Consider the following 20,040-nt stretch of genomic DNA (forward strand, 5'->3'; position numbering starts at 1 on the left):
TTCTCACCACCAGTCCGATCGGTAGCATCATGATAGATGGTGAAGAGACTGAGATTGTTAACATCTTCAGTTTGCTTCGCTGTACAATCAACACTCTTGGTACTAACATCCAGGAAATTAAAAGACGAATTGTATTGGAGAAGTCTGCTATCAGAGACCTCTTCAAAGTACTAAAGAGCAACGATGTCAGTCTGAAGACTAAGGTGCCCGGATCCATACCATGTTTGCAATTACTTGCTTTGCATCAGAAAGCGGGACAATGACTAGGGATGATAGAAGGAGAATTGATGTGTTTGAGCTGTGGTGCTGGAGAAGGGTATTGAATATATTCCATGGACTGCTAGGAGAACAAACAGGTCTATTGTGTGAGTGGAGCAGGGGAGCACTGCATGGTTTTGGAATTGGGAAGGGAGTGAGCCAGGGTTATAGCCTCTCTCCATACCCGTTCACTTTGTATACTGAGCAGATTATCCCAGAAGTAGGACTCTATGAAGAGGAGTGTACTATCAGGAGGGTTATCAGTAGCCTGAGTTCTGCAGATAACACAGCTTTGCTTGAGGAGGACTTGAAGCACTTGTTGCAGAAGATCAAGAAATACAACCTTCGCTACGGATTTCATCTCAATGTCAAGAAGACAAAGATTCTTACCACAGAACAGTTAGGGAGCTTTGTGGTGGATGAAGAAGAGATTGAAACTGTCAACAGCTTCATCTTAGTTGCATCTCTTGGTACCAGCAGTCAGGAAATCAGGTGATGCAGTGTACTGGGAAAATCTGCTGTTAGGGATCTTTCCAAATTATTGAGGAGTAATGATAGTAGTTTGAGGACTAAGGTGCATCTGATTCAGACCACAGTCTTTCCAATTACTTGCTATGCATCTGAGAGAGCTAGAGAGTAAATACGGATGACAGAAAAAGAATTGACGCCTTCTAGCTGTGATGTTGGAGAAGAGCACTGAACATCTCATGGACAAACAGTTATGTCTTGGAGAGGGTGCAGCCAGAGTGCTCTTTGGAGGCAAGAATGTTGAGGCACTTGACCTTGGCTGTTGAGTGTTTCTCTGTTTGCAGCCCTTCCCTTTAGTCTCCTCGTCCCGCTGGTTGGTGAAGAGAGGTGAGCTGACGGCCTACGTGGAAGACACCGTGCTTTTCTCCAAAAGGACATCTAAACAGCAAGTCTACTTCTTTCTCTTCAACGACGTTCTCATTATCACCAAGAAGAAGGGGTAAGTAAGCCTTGTCTTCCTGTTGTTGGGTTTGTATCCCACCTTTAAAGCTCTGTAACTCAGAAGCTGGTTAGGGAAGATCATCTTTTAAAAGTGTCACATAATATCCATGCATTGAATCATGGTAACGTCTGTGTTTATCTTTCAATTCTAATTATCTGTATGCAGAACTAGTCTGTCCCACACTCCCTGTCCATGGGTGGGGTCTAGCTCACACTGCACGTCCCTCAGCTCCCAGGCTGTAAATCTGAATGGGCACAGACTGTCCGTCTTTCTCCCTCAGAACTGCTGTTGGACTTGAACTTGCAGAGACTGGTAGGTTGCATCAGTCATTCTCAGCCCATTGCTACCGACTAGTCAGAACATGCAAGCCGCTGTACTAATCATTTCCTACATCTGTATCACTCAATCCTAATGCCTTGTTCCTCTGACAGTGTAAACGTGTTTCTGCCAAGTGTGTATAGAACAGACAACATTTGCTTTAATATGGGCCGACTGGGGAGAAACTTCTAGGGCTCATTGTGGCTTAACATCCATTGCTTTTTTTTTTTTAAATAGAATATACTTTCCCTCTAAATTTTATACTGATTTATTTGCCAAGTTTGAAATAATTGTTTTTCACAAAAGATCCCTCCCATTTCCTTTACCCCACCCACCTACTGGATTGTCCAACCCTATGATTAACATTCCACCTCCCCCCTGCCTATCCTCACCCCTCCGCTTCCACCCTCCCCCTCTCCCCCTTAGATCCTCGTATTCATTCTAGAATAATGTTTTTTACACAGTATTTGTCCTTGTGGGACTGAGTTAGTTCACTCAGCATAATGCTCTTCAATCCCTCCCAAGTTAGGTAGTGATTTACAAAATGATTACTCCTGAGTGCTGCGTAGTATTCCATTGTGTGAATGTACTGTTAACTTCTCATTCCACTCGATTGTGGTTGGACATCTGGGCTGTTTCCATGTTCTTGTGATGGTGGATAACATAACACTGCTATGAACATTGGCGTCCGGATCTCTATTCTGTTTTCCTTAGGGTGTGTTCCTCGCAGTGGAAGAGCTGGGCCATATGGAGTTTGTATGTTCAGCTTTCTGAGGAAATGCTAAACTGCTTTCCAGTGTATCATTTCACAATCCCACCAATTGTGTATGAGAGTTCCCGCCTCTTCACATCCTCTCCAACATTTATTACATGCTGTCCTGTTAAACTTTGCCACTGTTACTGGAGTGAGATGGTGTCTCACTGTGGTTTTGATTTGCATCTCTCTTACTGCCAATGATTTTGAGTATTTCTTCCTGTGTCTGTTGGCCATCTGAATGTCTTCCTCTGTGAAGTCTTTTCATGTCTTTTGCCCATTTATTTTATCAGTCTTTTTCTTGTGGAGACCCGGTTTGTTGTTGTTGTTTAATGCCGTCGAGTCGTAGACGACTCATAGCGACCCTATGAACGAACAGCCTGAGCACTGTCCGTACATAGAGTTTCCAGAGGCAAGCCATTTTGGAAGTGGATGCCACTCCTGCTTCCAGGCTTGATTTAGTTGGGAAGCTCCAGCCAACACTGTCCACCATGGGTGCCCATTATCACGATTGGCACATCACTGTCACAGGCTTCAGCATCACAGCAACCACGAGTTACCGCTGTACAGCAATGCACAGACCAGTGCTATACCGCCTAGAAGAATGTTTGACAGGAAGACAATTTGAACCTGGCCGAGGGCCACAGATGATAATCACCCACCTTCGGCTTGGTAGCACAGCTTCCTTCCACTAGGCCAACATAGCTCTCTCTTGGTCGTCGTCATTATTATTGTGGAGACCCGGTAGGATTCTATAAACTTTGGTTATGAGACCCTGGTCTGAGATAGTTTGTTAAATTTGTTTTGTTTTGTTTTTTTGTTTGTTTTCCCCGGTCAGTAGATTTTAATATTCTCTTTATTGAAAAGAGTTTTCAATGCATTACAGGTATATAATCTTTAGAAGGTCTCCATCCATCGATGTTCTCCTGGTTGTATATAGAAGGCCTTTCTGTATAGTATTTATTCCACTCCGCTTTCCTTGCCATCTCAAAACACGCATGCGCACACACACATCTACCCCTCAGCTCTGCCTTTTCTCTAGGTACCATTCTTCAAAACACTAGGGTCAAATTGATAACCACTCATGCTGACTTCAGACTTGTAGGCTGCACATATTTATGTTGGTGGTGTTGTGCACCAACCCTTAGCTGACCTTCCAGGGGGGTTTCACAGGAGAGGACAGGGTTCAGATCTGTTGTTCCTAGGGTCGCTATGGGTCATACTTGACTCCACAGCACCTAACAACAATAGTAGTTGAGTAAATTTTATAAATAAATGTGTTAGAGGGATTATAATTTGATATTATATGTTTTGTTGATTTTATATTAACATGCTTGCTTGACTATTTCCTAAATGTTTAGCTTTTTGGGAAGAGTAATTATATACATCTCTTCAAAACCCAACCCTTGACTCTTAACATCTTCTAGCTGTTGAAATATTTATTCTGTCTTAATGGATCAAATGCTTTAATGAAATTCTCTATTTTTAAAATGTACATTGAAGGGGGGCTCTGGTGGCCTAATGGCAAGAAGCTGCACTGCAATCCCAGAGATACACGGTTTGAATCCACCGGATGTTCTGCTAGAGAAGGGGAGGGACAATTTCCTCCTGTACCAGTCAGATCTGATTTGATGGTACACGCACAAAAAATAATAAAATAAAAATTTAAAAAAATACATTGAAAGCTGCAAAATGATTTTAAATCTAAGTGTAATTTCCATTATATCTTCGGTGATACGAGTGGAAATACGTTGTTGTTGTTGTTGTTGTCGTCGTCGTTGTTGTTGTTGTTGATTGCCTTCGAATCGAGCACGACTCCTAGCGACTCTATGAACAAAAGGCCTGAAACCTGCCTACAACTGTCCACATTTATCAAAGTTCATAGAGTTTCCAGAAGCAGGTTGTTTAGGAAGAGGATGGCTGCTCCTGCTTCCAACATGAAGTGTATACTAGTTTAAATACCAGGAATATTCTTGTTGTCATTGTCAGGTGCTGTTGTATAGGCACTGACCAATAGCTGTCTAGTGGGTTTTCAGAAGGAGTAAAGTTCAAAGGAGAGGGGATTGCCTGTCCTCCTGCAGAGCAGCTGGTGGACTCCAACCAGGAGCCTTTGGCATCACAGCGCCTCTTTCTTGCTAACAGGTTACCCGGGCAGTAAAGCTCTTATGACTGAACTTGAAATAACTCAAGGCACAGGGACTTTAAATATTGGAATCGAAGTGTATTCTACTTAGCTGCATTCTTTCCCTTGGAAGGGACGTTTTATATTACAGATTTCTTTTCCTCGCTGTCTCAGGCATCTTAGCTATTTCAGGTGGCTCTGAACTTGTGTTATCAACACGAGAAAGGGACAGCTAGTCAGCACCAGCAGAGAGGACGGCATGAGTACCCACCTCGGCCCTTGCTGGAGCTGGCATTTACTTGTCCTTACCAAATGGTTCACCGTACTTCGAGAGTGCTCTTAACCTGGGGAAGAACGCTGGAGGCCCAAGCTGTTTATGCCTTGAGTGCGTGGGGAGACCACAGAGGGTTGAGTACCCGGCTCGTTAAGAATGTCCAGTATGTGTGCCGTATTTACACGAGCACTTCAAGGAGGCAACTGTGAATGCTTTACATGCCAGAGGCCGCAGCCAGGAGACGCAGGAGCTCTGAGCAGAGCAGTCATCCGGGCTTGGCTGGGAGCTTCAGATAGAGGCTAATGACCTGTGCCAGCGTTGTGGGATGGATCCAGGCGCCCACCGTCTAATTGTAATTCCAGGCTGCAGCCGGCTTATCTGCTGGGCCTCTGGGATTTTCAGGGAGGTTTTCCAGGCTGCTCGAGAGGGACCCTTCTCGGGCAGCAGATGGTGAGTGCTGAACACGCGCGCACCTGCTGGGCTGCGTGTCCCTCTCCGCTCTGACGCACGAGACACAGAGATCTGCTTCTAGTGCCGGCAGCCTCAGCTTCAGTTAGAGGTCGTGGGGTGCTGTCCAGGGCCCAGGTGCCCAGGGTTTTAGGACATCAGCAGGAGGTTTAAAGTCTTTGGCACCTCTCGGCTGCTTGCGAGTGAATCACTGTATTAATAGTCTCTTCTACCAAATTTCAAAAGGATGTCTGGCTCGTTTAAGTGCTCCTCTGGATGCGAACAGGAATTCTTTGTTGTTTGAATCTTTATCTTTAGGGTACTTGGTACCACTTGAGGAGAGCTCTCAGCCTCAGCGCTGTTGACATCAGGCAGCTGATTCTTTGTGAAGGGGGCTGCCCCGTTTTCTCTTGTCGGGTATGTACTAGAATTCCTGACTTGGAGCCACTCTTTACCAACTAACATGCCTCCCCGCCAAATATGGCGTTCATAACTGTATCCAGACAGCATTGCCAATGTCCCCTGCTGGTGGTGGTGGCGGTTGTTGTTGTGTACCATCAAGATGGAACCAATTCATAGCTGACCCTCCAGCAAGTTTTCAGAGGCAGTAACTCACATGGGAAGAGATTACTGCCTTTGCTCAGAGAGCAACTTTCTGATTTGAACCATGTGACTCAGGGTTAGCAGTGCAGGTCCTTTTACCACGAGGCCATCAAAGCTCCCTGGGAGGGGACAGATTTGACCTTCAGCAGATGAACGCTGACTGGAGTCAAGGCCACTCTTGGACAAGCATACCTTCCATGTAGTGCACAGAGGCCAGACCTGACTATGTGGTGTGGTAAAAGTGATAACATTAAACCAATATATTACTATGTTACACTTGTATACTTGGACTAATATAATATTGTTGTTGTTGTTTTTAAGTGCCGTCAAGTTGCAGGCGACTCATAGCGACCCTATGAAGGAGAGTCCTTGATGCTTGGGGTGTCTTTCATCCTCTGTCCAAGTTCATAGGGTTTCTGGAGGCAAGCTATTATGGAAGTGTGGATGCCACTCCAGTCCTTCCATGCTAATATAATATTACATAATATAAAATTAGTTAATATAATATTAGTTATATAATAAACTTGTATAATATGTTTATCTTATCTACTTATGTCCAGTCCTAGTTTTAAAGGCATAAATTTCGTGTGCAGACTATAGCTACACACACACAGTCTTAGGAGTTACATAATATTGTCCCATTTTTTAAAGGAAAAAAGGGAACCCAAGACCGGAGTACAGTAAGGCTTGTGAAACGGAAACCTTTGTAGGCTACACAAGGAAAACGGAAATATTTTTTCACTAACAGAGAGCGATAGCAAAGATTCTACCGTGTGAAGGTTGAACACGTGGGACATCTGGAGAAGAAGGCCATGGAATTCTGGCTCTCACCGACTTACTGTGTATTCACCTGACTGATTACTTGTGCTGTCACCTTGATGGGAGCAGATTGCCAGGCCTTTTCACTTCTGGAGCCACTGGTACGGTAGCAGGTGGACGCTTCACCATTGTGCTGCCGGCTCCAAGATTTAGTTGCAAGTTTTGTTCTATCCTAAGCTAATACAGTCAGTGTCAGAGTGCAGGGAAGTCAGTGTCCCTTTCATAATAGTTCCTTCCTGTAGAAATTTAAGACAGTGGATTTCCATTTCCTGAGTGCTGGTTCCTGATGCCATCGACACTGTGTGTATTGGCACAAACTGAGCCGTTATGTGGATTTAGAATAGAATTTATAAATAATAGCATCCTACCAGGCCGTAAATTCATAAATTCACCACTTTAAGTTAACGTTAAATTTCCCAAGTAGTTTGAATGTCCAGTAGCATAAACGATTTGTTGTCTTGTTTTGAGGGTTTTTTTAATCCAAATGATGGATGCTTTCCTGTTGTAGAAGGCTGAAATACATCTTCCTTTGCAGAATGAACTCTTTTTTTTTTTGAGACAATGTTAAGGACGTCTTGAATTAAGGGAAGACAATAGATCTTTTTCTCTGATTCAAAGCTTGTTCATCCCTGAAGGGTAAAACTTACTTATCTCTGACTTCTGTGACATCAGGATAATGGACAATAGGAGGGTTCAGTTCTTCTCTTTTCTTCTGGCTCTTCTACGCCCTTGCTTGATATTGAATGGCATGAGCAGTGAGTGAGGCTAGTGTTTCTTCAGTCTAAGAAGGAGAATCATCATCATTTCCCACAGAAAGTTGTGGTTCTCAAGTCACAATATTAAAAGACGCTACAGGCAATATATTGAATGACCCAGAAATCATCTAAAGGAGATGGCAGGAATACACAGAACCATGGTGCCAGAAAGAATTGACTGATACTGAAAAATTGCAGAAAATACCGTATCATCCTAGGCACTGACAAAATTAAAACCCCAGGAATTGATGGGATACCTATCAATTGACTTGTTTCAATTAACAGATACAGCCTTGGATGTGCTTACCAGTCTATGTTAGGAAATTTGGAGGACAGCTGTCTGGCCCACGGATCCAAAGAGATCCATACTTGTTCCCATTCCCAAGAAAGGTGATTTATCGGAATGTGGAAATTATCGAACAATGTCACTTATATCACATGCAAGCAAAATACTGCTGAAGATCATTCAAAAATGACTAGAACAGTACGTAGATAGGAAACTGCCAGAAGTTCAAGAAAGATTTAGAAGAAGCCATGGCCCCATTGCTGATGTCAGATGGATCCTGGAAAGTAAAGAATACCAGAAGAATGTTTGTTTGTGCTTTATGGACTGCAGAGGTATTTGACTGTGTGGATAATAGTAAGTTGTGGCGGATATTGAGAAGAATGGGAGTCCCAGAGCACTTAATTGTGTTTATGTGGAACCTATACCTGGACCAGAGCAAGGGAACACTGCATGCAGTTTTGAATTGAGAAGGGAATGCATCTGGGTTATATTCTCTTTTCGTACCTATTCAATCTGTGTGCTGAGCAAAGTATTTGAAAAATTGGACTCTGTGAAGAGGAATGTGGCATCAGGATTGAAGGGAGACTCAACAATAAACTGCATTATACAGATGATACAACCTTGCTTGCTGAAATTGAGGAGGACTTGAAGTTCTTGTTGTAGCAGATCAAGGAATACAACCTTTGGTATCTCAGCGTTCTTGCTTCTCAATGTCAAGAAAACAAAGATTCAGGAGCTCTGATGGCCTAGTGCCAAGAAGCTGCTCTGTAATCACAAAAGCATGCAATTCAAATCCAGCAGGCAATCTCCTCCTGTGCCATTCGGATCCGATTTGACGATTCACACACACTATAAAAAAAGAAAAAAGACAACAAAGATTCTTATCACGGGAGCAATAGGCAGCATCATGATGGATGGAGAAGATATTGAAACTGTCAACTTTATCTTAATTGGATCCACAGTTAACACCCTTAGTACCAGCAGTCAGGAAATCAGGAGATGCATTGCACTGGGAAAATCTGCAGTTAGGTACCTCTCCAAATTATTGATGTCAGTTTCAGGGCTAAGGTGCATCTGATTCAGGCCATGTTATTTTCGATCACTTGCTATGTTTCTGAGAGCTGGACAATGAATAAGGGTGACGGAAGAAGAATTGATTCCTTCGAACTGTGGTGTTGGAGAGGAGCACTGAACAACCCATGGAAGTCCAAAAGAATAAACACATTTTTTTGGAGATGGTGGAGCCAAAGTGCTCCCTAGAGGCACGGATGATGAGGCTTCACCTCACATACTTTCCACATGTTGCTAGGAGGTGCTGTTTTTGGAGAGAGGCATGATGGTAGGGTGTAGGGTGGCTGAAGGAGAGGAAGACCCTTAACCAGGTGTGTTGACAAGGTGACTGCTGCAGTGGGCTCTTGTGTGTCAGGAAGAGTGAGGATGGCACAGACTAGACCCAGGTTCAGATCTTCGGTTTATAGCATTACTTTGAGTCATACTCAATTTGACAGCGCAATAAATTGCACAGAAGATTGTTCATTTTTCTCCTGTGGAGCTGCAGCTGGTGGATTTGAACCACCTCCCTTTGGGTTGGCAGTGCAACTCATTACCCAGCAGACCACCAGAGCTTCACAGCATGGATGTTGTTGTTAGGTGCTGTTGAGTAGAATAGGACTCCGTGACCCTATGAACAATAGATCTGAACCTTTCCTGTCCTGTGCCGTCTCACTGTCTCTGATGTACTTGAGCCAATTGCTACCATCGCTGTGTCAGTCTGTCTCATTGAAGGTCTTCCTCTACCTCTTTGATCACATCCCTTTCCAAAGACTGACCCCTCCTATTATCCTGCCCAAAATATGGGAGGTGACGCGTCACCATCTTTGCCTCTAAGGATCACCTACCTAGGTGACACCTCCTCCGACACATACCTGTTTGTTCATTTGACACATTCAGTACTCTTCTCCAGGACTACACCACAAAGTCACTCATGGGTCTGTCATCCAGCTCTCAGATGCCAAACATCAAATGATTGCCCTTCCTAGTCATTCTTCTTGTTTTAAAGCATGATTGTAAATCTTTGGCTGTTGTTTCATAGCTCACGGCTGTAGTCCACTCTGGGACCAACCTGGATTTGGGGACTCCAAAATAAAGAAAAACACGTTTGACGCCAGGCTTGCTTCTCCCTCTCCGTTCAGAATACACATCAGACGGCCAGTGAGTGAGGGATAGCGATTCCTTTGCTTTGATTCCTTTGAAGTTGGTGTAAATCATGTGTAAACATTTGTAGTGGTCGTTTGTTCTCTCACAGCTGATCAGAAAAATGCCCTGACAGGATGCTGGAGAGATAATGAATGAAAAAACGGAGTTGCATGAACTCAGTGATGTAAGCGCAGATTGGAGTAATGGGATTGTTCCAGGTATTTAGAATGACCTCGTTACCGACTTGTGCTGCTCACTTGTTCATGAACTTGTTCAGAGCTCTTACTGTGCCAGGGAGGAAGCGAAATAAAGGGCGAACAGTTTCCCTGATGTACCGTCACCTCTTTGTCAAGGACAAGTTCAGGTTAGGTACCTGAGGAAGTACAGAGGTAAAACCACGAGGATGACTTTCTGCTCCTGGGATGGGTCACTGGTCATCTCTCTTGGTGACGGTCACAGAAGAGCCGCACTCTCCCAACAAATGTGACCCTCACCGTCATGATCATTTTGTCGTATTCTTGACAGTGCAGCAGGAAGTGTGTGACAGGCTTGTCATTCTTGAGAATTATTTTGAGACACTGAGCGAGTCAGACTATTTGGAATCAGTTTGTGGATAAATAAGCCTTGTTCTTGCTGGTCAGAACGCTTTCCCGGTTATGGCGTTCCTTGTCAGAGAAGCGTTCAACCCACGCTTAGTTCACTTGCCCATTTGCAGAGCACCTGTAATTATCAAGCATGAGCAAAAAGTCTGGCAATTTAAATACTTGATGTTCTGTCAGAAAAATCATTTTTAAAAATAGCTAGCATTTTATTAGACATATTTTGTGACCTTGGCATGATTGTAAGGGCATCCTATGTGAGATAAGGCTTATGTTACTTAATTCTCTCAGCAGTTCTTGAGGTTTATATTGTTACTGTCTCCTTTACATTGATGAGGAGAGGTCACTGAGAATCAGTTCTTTTTTTTTTTTTTTTTAAATATTTTTTTTATTGGGAAAAACATATTGGGGGTACAAGGAGGTGAGGGTTGGGGGCAGAAGGGTGAGGATGGGCCACGATGCAGTTGCAGAGCTGCACAGTTTGGTCGGTGAGGGGAGCAAGTGAAGGAAATGATGAGGGTCCAGTGGGGACCAGATGCTACAGAGGAATGACAAGCTTTTTCCAATAGTAATTAAACCAACTGTCTTATTGATTGGGGAATTGGATGCCGACTCTCTGGCTTCTTCATGCTGAACAGGGGCGTAGATGTAAAGGGGGGAAGGGAGGACGCTTTATCACCTTACTGGTGGTCTTGGGTTACAGCTGCTTGCCTTCTTGCTCTGTTAAGAAGATATTTTCCTGTCATTTGCTCCCCCTGGACTGCAAAGTGTTTTCCCAGGTGGGTCCAGTGGGGATGGCTGGTTGAACCCAGAGGCTCCATCCTCCTTTGCTTCCTTAGCTGTCAGTTGTATTTCCTTTTTGTCACTGGCACTGGGTTCAGGGTCAATTATGGAGTAAAACTCAGAGTTAAGGTTACCTATAGGAAAGGGAGCAAACAGTGACTTTCAGCAATCCATTGCATAGGTAATCGTCCTCTTTGGTCTGTCCAATGCATAGGTAATTGTCTTCTTTGGCCTTTCCAATGCATAGGTAATCGTCCTCTGTGGCCTTTCCAGTGCATAGGTAATCATCTTATTTGGCCCATTTCTGAGAATCAGTTCTTGTTCGAGCTGACAGAGGGATGGAGTGATGGAGTTGGGAGTCTTGACAGACTTTAAGTCCGTGCACCCGCTGTGCTGCCCTCATTTACTTAAATACTGAATGTTATTTCAGTGAAAAAAGCCCATTTGTATCATTCCCAAACCAAGCTTTAAGAGAGACGTTAGCTTTGTTGTTGTTGTTGTTGAGTGCTGTTGAGTTGCAGGCGACTCATAGCGACCCTATGAAGGAGAGTCCTCGACGCTTGGGTGACTTTCATCCTCTCTCCAGCTTCATAGGGTTTCCCAAGGCAAGCTATTATGCAAGTGGATGCCACTTCTCCTTCCAAGCTTGTTTTCATCGGGGAGCTCCACCCCACTCTCTGTCCGCATTGGGTAGCCAACCATTAACGCATTTGACACATCCGTGTCACAGTGTTCAGTCTCACGGCAACCACAAGTGACTGCGGTACGGCAACTTGTACACCAGGGCTGTGTGACCTAGAGGAATGTCTGGATAAAAACAATGAAAGACCCTATGGTGTCTTACTAGCCCGGCACGCCCAAATGCTAGCAAACTCCTTGCCCCAGACCCCCAGTTAATCTGCCAAGTCTGCTCTGCCAACCCCCTCCTGGGCCAAAAAAAAAACACCACAAGTACCCAGAGCCCTCAAACCTACCATGCCTCAAGAAGCCAGAGTCCGGATTCAGCTGACATTAAATATCCCAAGATCCTAGGCGGGGCTTGACCTTTCAGTGTCTTACCAGCCCGGCATGCCCAGATGCTGGCAAACTCTGGCAAGTCTGCTCTGCCAACCCCCTAATGGGCCCAAAAGACCACTGCAAGTGCCTGGAGCCCTTAAAGTCTTAACTTGGGAGTCAATTTCTGCATCATTCAATGTCCTGTGGTAGAAACTAGGTTATTGCAGTTATAGATGAAATCAGGCGTGGGGATTCACAAATCATGATTTGGAGAGAAGGTAGGGAAACAGTTTGAAAGATGCAGAGTGCGTGTGTGGTAGGAGGGTTCTCTGTGGATCTTTTAGAACTGAGTGAATTCAAGTGAGTCACCACCACAGAGAGGGCACAACCCCAGAGAGACTGTGACGGGGCCTAAGAGATGATCAGGAGATATTCCCAAAGACTGATGACTGTCACGAGGTTTTAGATGAAGGTATGGACTTCAAGATGCCCCAGGTGTTCAAATCCATCAAATTCGTTGTTATGTGCCATCTTGTTGCCTGCGACTCATAGCGACCCTATGTACAACAGTCCTAAACCCCGCTCTATCCTGTGCCAATTGCACTGTCTCCAACACACCTACCCCCATTATCCCAATTCCTGAATCAATCTACCTCATCGAGGGTCTTCCTCTCATGCGCTTTCCCTCCAGAAGTAAAAAAAGAGTGATGTTAAATCAAGGTCATTTGGCTTGGTTCTTACTGACCCACGTGACCTTGGGGGGGGGTCCTTTCTATTTGTAGGAGACACAAAGATCTCCAGAAATATCAGCTGCAAACCTATGAGAAATTTGCCTGAGGACAAAGCAGATGGAAATCCCCTTTGTTCAGGATGGGGTCACTGTGAGAGCATGTTAGGTGAAAGCTCTGGGAAAGGGCTCCTGCATAGGTACAAGGTAGATAGTACTCCTCTAAAGATTCATGGCCTCGAATCCCTGTGGGCTGAGTGGGACTCGATGGCACTAAGTAGGACTTGTGTGTGAGATCTGATGTGACTGTAAGGTTGATGGTTCAAACTCACTGGCTGTCCTGGGGCTGTGAGAGGTAGACTCTGCTTCTGTAAAGGTGACCTCCTTGGAGGCCCTTTGTGGCAGGTCTGTTCTGTCTTACAGGTTTGCTGTGTGCGGCAATCAACTTGAAGGCATTGGGTTTGGTTTGAAGATTCTTGTTAATCAAGGTTAAGATATTTGTTCCCTGCATTCCCTTCTGATCGTGGGGCAGACCCGGTTGGTTCTGTGGAAAGAGCAAATCTCTAATCCTGTCATCCGCCTTCCTCCTGTTATTATATTGTTATGTGCTGTTTGGTGCACTCCTAGTGACCCTGTGACAACACATGAGAAGAACTTCATGACATCCTCATGATCAAGTCCATTGCTGCACCCACTATGTTGGTCCATTTTATTAAGGATTGTCTGTCTCTCCTTGACTCTCCACTTTCCACAGCATAATGTCTTTTGCCAAGGGCTTAGCCCTCCTGACAATATACCCAAAGTATGCAAGACAGTGTTTTACCCTTCTTACCTTTAAGAAGCACCCAGGTGGCACTTCCTCCAAGACTTATTTGTTCTTTTGACAGTTTATGGAATATTCAGTATTCTTCGCTAACAACACAATTCAAAGCATCACTTCTTCAGTGTTTCTTGTTTATTGTCCAGCCTTCAGGTGCATAGGAAACAGTTGTAAAGGACCGGAGCTTGGATTGTGTACATGTGAGTCATTCTACTGACATCCCATTCTTCAGCTCTTTAAAAAGGTCTTTTACAGTAGATTTGCCTAATGCAACACATCATTTGATTTCTTGATGGTTGCTACCATGGAGGCTGGTGGTGGATGTAGATAAAATGAGATCATTGAGAACTTCAGTATTTTCTCTATCCACATGTTGCCTGTTGTTCTACTGGTGAGGATTTTTATTTTGTGATGTGGAGATAGTACACATTGAAGTCTGTGCTCTTTAATCTTCAGTAAATGCTTCAAGTCTTCTTCACTTTAATCCTGATGTCACATTCTTTTTTTTAATTTTTTTTTATTAATTTTAATGAAATTTTACCAAGACTTAGGGTTTCCAGTCATTCATTGTTGCACTTTTCTCCCTGCCCGCTCCCTCCCCCCCTAATTCACTCTTCTCCTTGAAAAGTAGAAGAAAAACTCTTTCCTTGTTATGTAATCCCTCCCCTCCCCCAAGTCCACTTCACTGTGCAACCTTCATTCTGGACTCCTATCATGACAATAATACTCAGTCAAATATCCCTTTTAAACAGTTCTCTCCCTCATATATTTTAATACGATATACATCATTCCTCCGCTCCTTTTCTGTTTCTCTCAACCCTGATGTCAGTCCCGTTTTACAACAGTGGCCTTATGAAATATTTGTTCTTTTGTGACTGAGATATTTCACTCAGCATAATGTCCTCCAGAGTCACCTATTTTGAGTAATATTTAATGAGTTCCTTGTTTTTCAAAGCAGTGTAGTATTCCATTGTGTGAATATACCACAGCTTCTCTATCCATTCGTTTGTTGATGGGCACTTGGGTTGTTTCCAACTCTTTGCTATTGCAAACAAAGCCGCAATAAAAATAGGAATGCATATATCTGCTTGGGTGGCAGTTATGGTTTCTGTAGGGTAAATTCCCAGGAGTGGAATTGCTGGGTCAAATGGTATTTCTATTTGCAACTTTTTGAGAAGGCGCCATACTGCCTTCCACAGTGGTTGCCCCATTTTACTCTCCCACCAACAGTGAATAAGAGTTTCAGTTTGTCCACAACCTTGCCAGCATTTGATGTTTGCTGCTCTGTTAAATGTTGCTGTTCTTGTTGGGATGAGATGATACCTCATAGTTGTTTTGATGACACGTTCTTTTTATAGTCAAGTTTTCAAATTAGTTGGTCAGCATACAAATGGAAGAGGAGTTGAGAAAAGATACAACACTAATGCACACCTTTCCTGATTGATCCTTTGTTAATGCACACCTTTCCTGATTGATCCTTTGTTCTGTTTGAACAACTGCTTCTTGATCTATATGTAAGTTTCTCAGAAGCACATTTAAGGTTCTGAGAGTCTCTTTTTTTCAATAACTTTATAGTTTATTATATTCCACATAGCCCGACTTTTGAATAATAAAAAACAATCCCACAAGTAAATATCTTTCCAATAGTCTCTGTTTTGTATGACAAATTCAAGCTTTTTAAAGAATAAATTCAAGCTTTGAGTTGCTATACTAAAGAATTTCATGGACAAAGTCTTGAATGATGCAGGAAGCATTAAAAGCAATGGAAGGAATGACAGAATCACTACTAAAAAGAATTGATCAAAACAAAACTATTCAGGAAGTAACATATGATCAAGAACCAATTATAATGAAGGAAGTCCAAGTTGCATTGAACATGTTGGCAAAAAATAAGGCCCAGGAATTGATGGAACACCAACTGACATATTTCAAGAAACAGATTGTGGTGGTAGAAACCTTCAAAATTGGCTTTTCTGTCCATTATGTTAGTCCCCATTGAGGGCATAGTCTCTGGCTTCTTTAACTGTGGAGATGTGGTTTTGTCCGTCATCAACAGCTGAGGGAGCAACATGAGAGCACTTTCCACAACTATGAAAAATGGTGGTGAAAAGAAGGTGAAATACTGTGGCCGTGCTATGAAGAGACTGTGGCAAGGTTTAATCAGAAGGACTTTGGAGATGAATCCAAAGGTAAAGTCTCTACTGGTTGGATAATTGAAGAAAAAGTTGATTTGTAACTGCTCTGGGATACAGTTTGCTGGATGATTGAGGAGACCAGAGGTGCATTTGTGCTGCAGAACTGAACTTGGACCTTCACTAACCAAGGAATTGTGCCTTGTTAATTGGGCTTGGAACTGCTGGACTAAACCTGGGCTTGCATTGAGTAATTTTCTTTGCCTCTCTCACTCTCCAACCTATTTCACTAATAAACTCCAAAACAGTAAAGTCTATGAGTCATGTTGCAATGAACATTGGACCCAATGATAGAAATCAGTCCAAGAGCTTGTGGATGGCGTGTCTGACCACGTAGCAATTTATTTGGTATTATGAATGTTACTGATGGGACAGTTCCCTTTTATAAAGCGGGTAGAAGTCAGATGTGGCCACCCCCACATCGCCGCTGCTCCTTACACACAGATGCAGCCCTGGGCCTGCTCACTAGTCTATGCCAAGAAAATTGGAAGACAGCTCCGTGGTCAACAGACTGGAAGAGATCCATAGTGCTTCACATCCCAAAAAAAGGGTGTTTCAACAGAATATAGATCTTATCGAACAATGCCATTAATATGAAATTCAAGTAAAATCTTGTTGAAGATTATTTTTAAATGGCTGGAATAGTCAATAAGAAATTGCCAGAAGTTCAAGCTAGATTCAGAAGACATAGAACCAGGAATATCATTGTTGATGGATCTTGGCTGAAAGCAAAGAATACCTTCATCATGAATCTTTCTTATTTATTGTTGAAAAACAAGAGCATATCCTGGTTTATGTGTAGTCAGGTTGAGATCCAACTATTTTTCACCATGTGGTTTTTTCTTGTGCTGGTGGTTGTGTGCTGAGTTTATTTTGATTCATAGTGATCCTCTGTGATTGGGTAGAATTACCCTGTGCAGTTTACAAGGTTGAAAATGGCACAGGAACAAATCAAGAAGTCTTATTTATTATAAAGCAGCAGGTGGGTTCAAACCTCTGACCCCGAGCTTTGCAGCCATATGCATGACCATTTTACCACCTGTGCTCCTTACATGTTCCTACATGTCTCTGTATTATGTGTCCACTCTCTCATCAGCTCCCCACAAATCTGAAATAGTACTTTTTTTCATTGACCGAATTCTCAGGTATGTTTATGGACCCGCCATTCTCTTTTACTCAAGCAGCTCCAGTGCTTCGAATCTGTCAGCGGCTCTGAGGGAGAAATGTAAGAAGTTTCCTCTTCTGTGGTTTACAGCTTTGGAAGCCCATGAAAGGGTCAGCTAGGAGTCACGTTTGACTCAACAGCAAGGAGAGAGAAATATGAACTCCTGGAGGCAAGGACGTGAGCCTTCATCCCACATGCTTTGAGCATATCGTCAGGATCCTTGGAGGAAAATGGGCTTGGAAAATCAGAGGATCCATAGAGGAGAGGAAGACTTGTAACGAGATGGACTGACATGGTGGCTGGTGCAGTGGGTTTAGGCGCAGTGGGAATTGTCAGGATGGGGCAGGGTCAGGCAAGGTGTTAAACTGTTGTCATGGGGCAGCAGTGAGTCAGAGCTGGCCTAGTAACCCTTAACAATGACAGCTATCTATTTCCAACTCTGTTTATTACCCTTATAAAAAAAATCCTCAATATCCTTTAAGCACATTTATATAGCTTTGGTTTTAAAAAAATACATGAATGTGGTGTACAATTTTTAAATGTTTCCCAGATTTAAACATTTTAGATATGTACTCCTTATCAGAATTCTAACCTGTGTAGAAATTTATGGGACAGAGAATAAATCAGAAAGCTGGATAATGACTAGGGATGATAAAAGGGGAATTGATGCCTTTGAGCTGTGGTGCTGAAGAGTATTGAATATACTATGGACTGACTGCTAGGAGAACAAACAGGTTTATCCTGGAGAGGGTGAAACCAGGCTGCTCCTTGGAGACAAGGATTCTGAAGCTTCGTTTGACATACTTTAGACATGTTGCAATGTGGAATCAGTCCTTAGAGAGGGACGTCATGCTTGGGAGGGTGGAGGGACAGTGCAAGAGAGGAAGACCCTTACTGACATGAATTGACTCAGTGACTGGGGTAACGGGGGTACGTGTGTCAGAGACAATAAGACTGACACAGGATAGAGCAGGGTTTAGGGCTGTTGTACGTGGGGTCGCTATGAGTCACAGCAACGTGATAGCACATAACAGCAGAAAATGACTTCTTAGAGAAAACTCCTCTTCAGATGAAAATCCACCCACTACCATCCAGTCAATTCCAATTTGTGACAGCTCTCTGTTTTATTTTTGAGGCTGTAAATCTTTGAGGGAGAAGACTGTCCATCTTTCACCCAAGGAGCAGCTGGTGGATTTGAACTGCCAACTTGTTAAATAGCAGCTCAACACATTATACCACCAGGGTGCCTCAGTCACATTAAGATGTGCTATTATTTTTTCTACCCACAGTTAGTTGTGTGGATTAAACCGAACATGGTCTAACCTACTTAACAGATAATATATGAGGAAAATAATTAATGGAAATGTGTTTTTACTGTTGTATCCTATCCTCTTAAATAATTCTTTATTACAAAAAAAAAAAAGATCCAGAAAGATTGTTATTGTGTAACAGAGTCAGAACAGACCCATAGCTGACCTTCGGGCAGGTTTTCGCAGGAAGTTAATTGCATGGGAGGGATTGCCCATCCTTCTCCCACAGAGCAACTGGTGGTCTTGAAATGTGTACCTTTGGGATTGCAGCACAGCTTCTTGCCAGTAGGCCACCATAGCTCCCTACTGTGTCTTTAAAATAAAAAGTTACTGGGTCTCGTAGCCTGTTTGACCAGCGAGAGCCATCATTGTTTTCATCACAGAGGAGCAGATGTATAGAGACTTGATTGTTACCCCTGAAAGGAGTGGCTGCTTGTACAAAGCAGACAGCCTTGATGAGCAGCTGGTGAACTTGGAGCACACAGGAGACAATTAGAGGAAGTCTACATATAAACCTCTCCACGAGAGGAAAGGTGTTTTTTCCATTTGCCATTTTCTGAACAATTTAACTTCCTAATTATATGATCCAAATTGTTTGAGAGACTATGTAAACCATATGTTTGTTAAATGAGAGAGCCAAACACAGGGAAGTCTGATTAGCATCAGCTTCCCCCAAGAAAGTGGTTTCTTTCCCAACCCAGCGCAGCCAGCTTTGTACTTAACTGAGTGTGGGTTCACAGAGAGAGGGGAATTAGGGTTCTAAGTCATTGCATCTGTCGAGAGATCCGCCTCTAATGTGTCTTAGGTTTAGCTGTGTGTTTTATAGATTCTGTGCTGCTCTGAACACTCTCTCTAGGAAATGCCTACCTTCACTACAAATAAGCTTGATCAGAAAGGCAGTGTTTGGTTTTTATAGATGGTAATTGTGTTCGCTGTTTTTGAAGGACAAATTCATCAAACTAAGCTGGAGAGTGGTAAATTTTTTTCGAGCAAAGCAAAAAGAATGATTGACAAAAGTCAACACCAAATGAAAGAAAGTGCCAAAAATTGTGGCCGTAGGGGCTTATTCTGAAATTTCTAGCACATTTAATTGGGTCCAAGAATTTCTCATTTCTCTTGCCTCCCTTGAGTTCATACATTTGCATTTATTATTGTTAATTAGATACAGGGTGTTGCTCCTAGAATATACTTTAATTCCTAGCATATCCACCCATTTTATGCAATGTTTATTTATTGGTCTTTCCCATGTTGAGGTTACCAAACAGGTGCAGCCAAGGAGGTGAGTTGTGTATGCAAGTAGTGCTTAGAACTTATTCATTCTCATTCTCATTGCTGTCAAGTCCAGCGAGTTTTCAGAGGCTGTAACTCTCAGGAGAGGAAACTGCTTGTCTCTCTCCCATGGAAAAGCTGCTGGGTTTGCCTTTGGCAACACAACTCCCTTCCGACTCTGACTAGGCCACCAGAACATGAAAGGATGTGAGCGGCATGGAGTCAAGAGGTTGTAGGAAGTGGTGAGTTAAAAATTGTCGGAGTTGAGGACTCCATGAGTTGAGCTCAAGGGGCTTGACTTGATAGGCAGTGTGCTATGCTGGATATTGGGATAATTAGACTGTTGGAGTTGGTAGGGAAAAGGGCTGTGGTGACAT

The 20,040-nt window shown here is 43.2% G+C and overlaps 1 protein-coding gene across 1 annotated transcript in view; it reads left to right on the forward strand.

Moving 5' to 3' along the window:
- ARHGEF26 (Rho guanine nucleotide exchange factor (GEF) 26) overlaps window positions 1-20,040 on the forward strand; it is a 182,163-nt gene that overhangs the window by 135,955 nt on the left and 26,168 nt on the right. The window contains exon 11 of the mRNA XM_006902100.1: window positions 1,071-1,225. Within this exon, the coding sequence (XP_006902162.1) occupies window positions 1,071-1,225 (155 nt within the window). The remainder of the gene's footprint in view (window positions 1-1,070; window positions 1,226-20,040) is intronic.

This window comes from Elephantulus edwardii, unplaced genomic scaffold (assembly GCF_000299155.1).
Source record: "Elephantulus edwardii isolate Elephantulus edwardi_28Jun2011 unplaced genomic scaffold, EleEdw1.0 scaffold00368, whole genome shotgun sequence".
Classification (NCBI taxonomy): domain Eukaryota; kingdom Metazoa; phylum Chordata; class Mammalia; order Macroscelidea; family Macroscelididae; genus Elephantulus; species Elephantulus edwardii.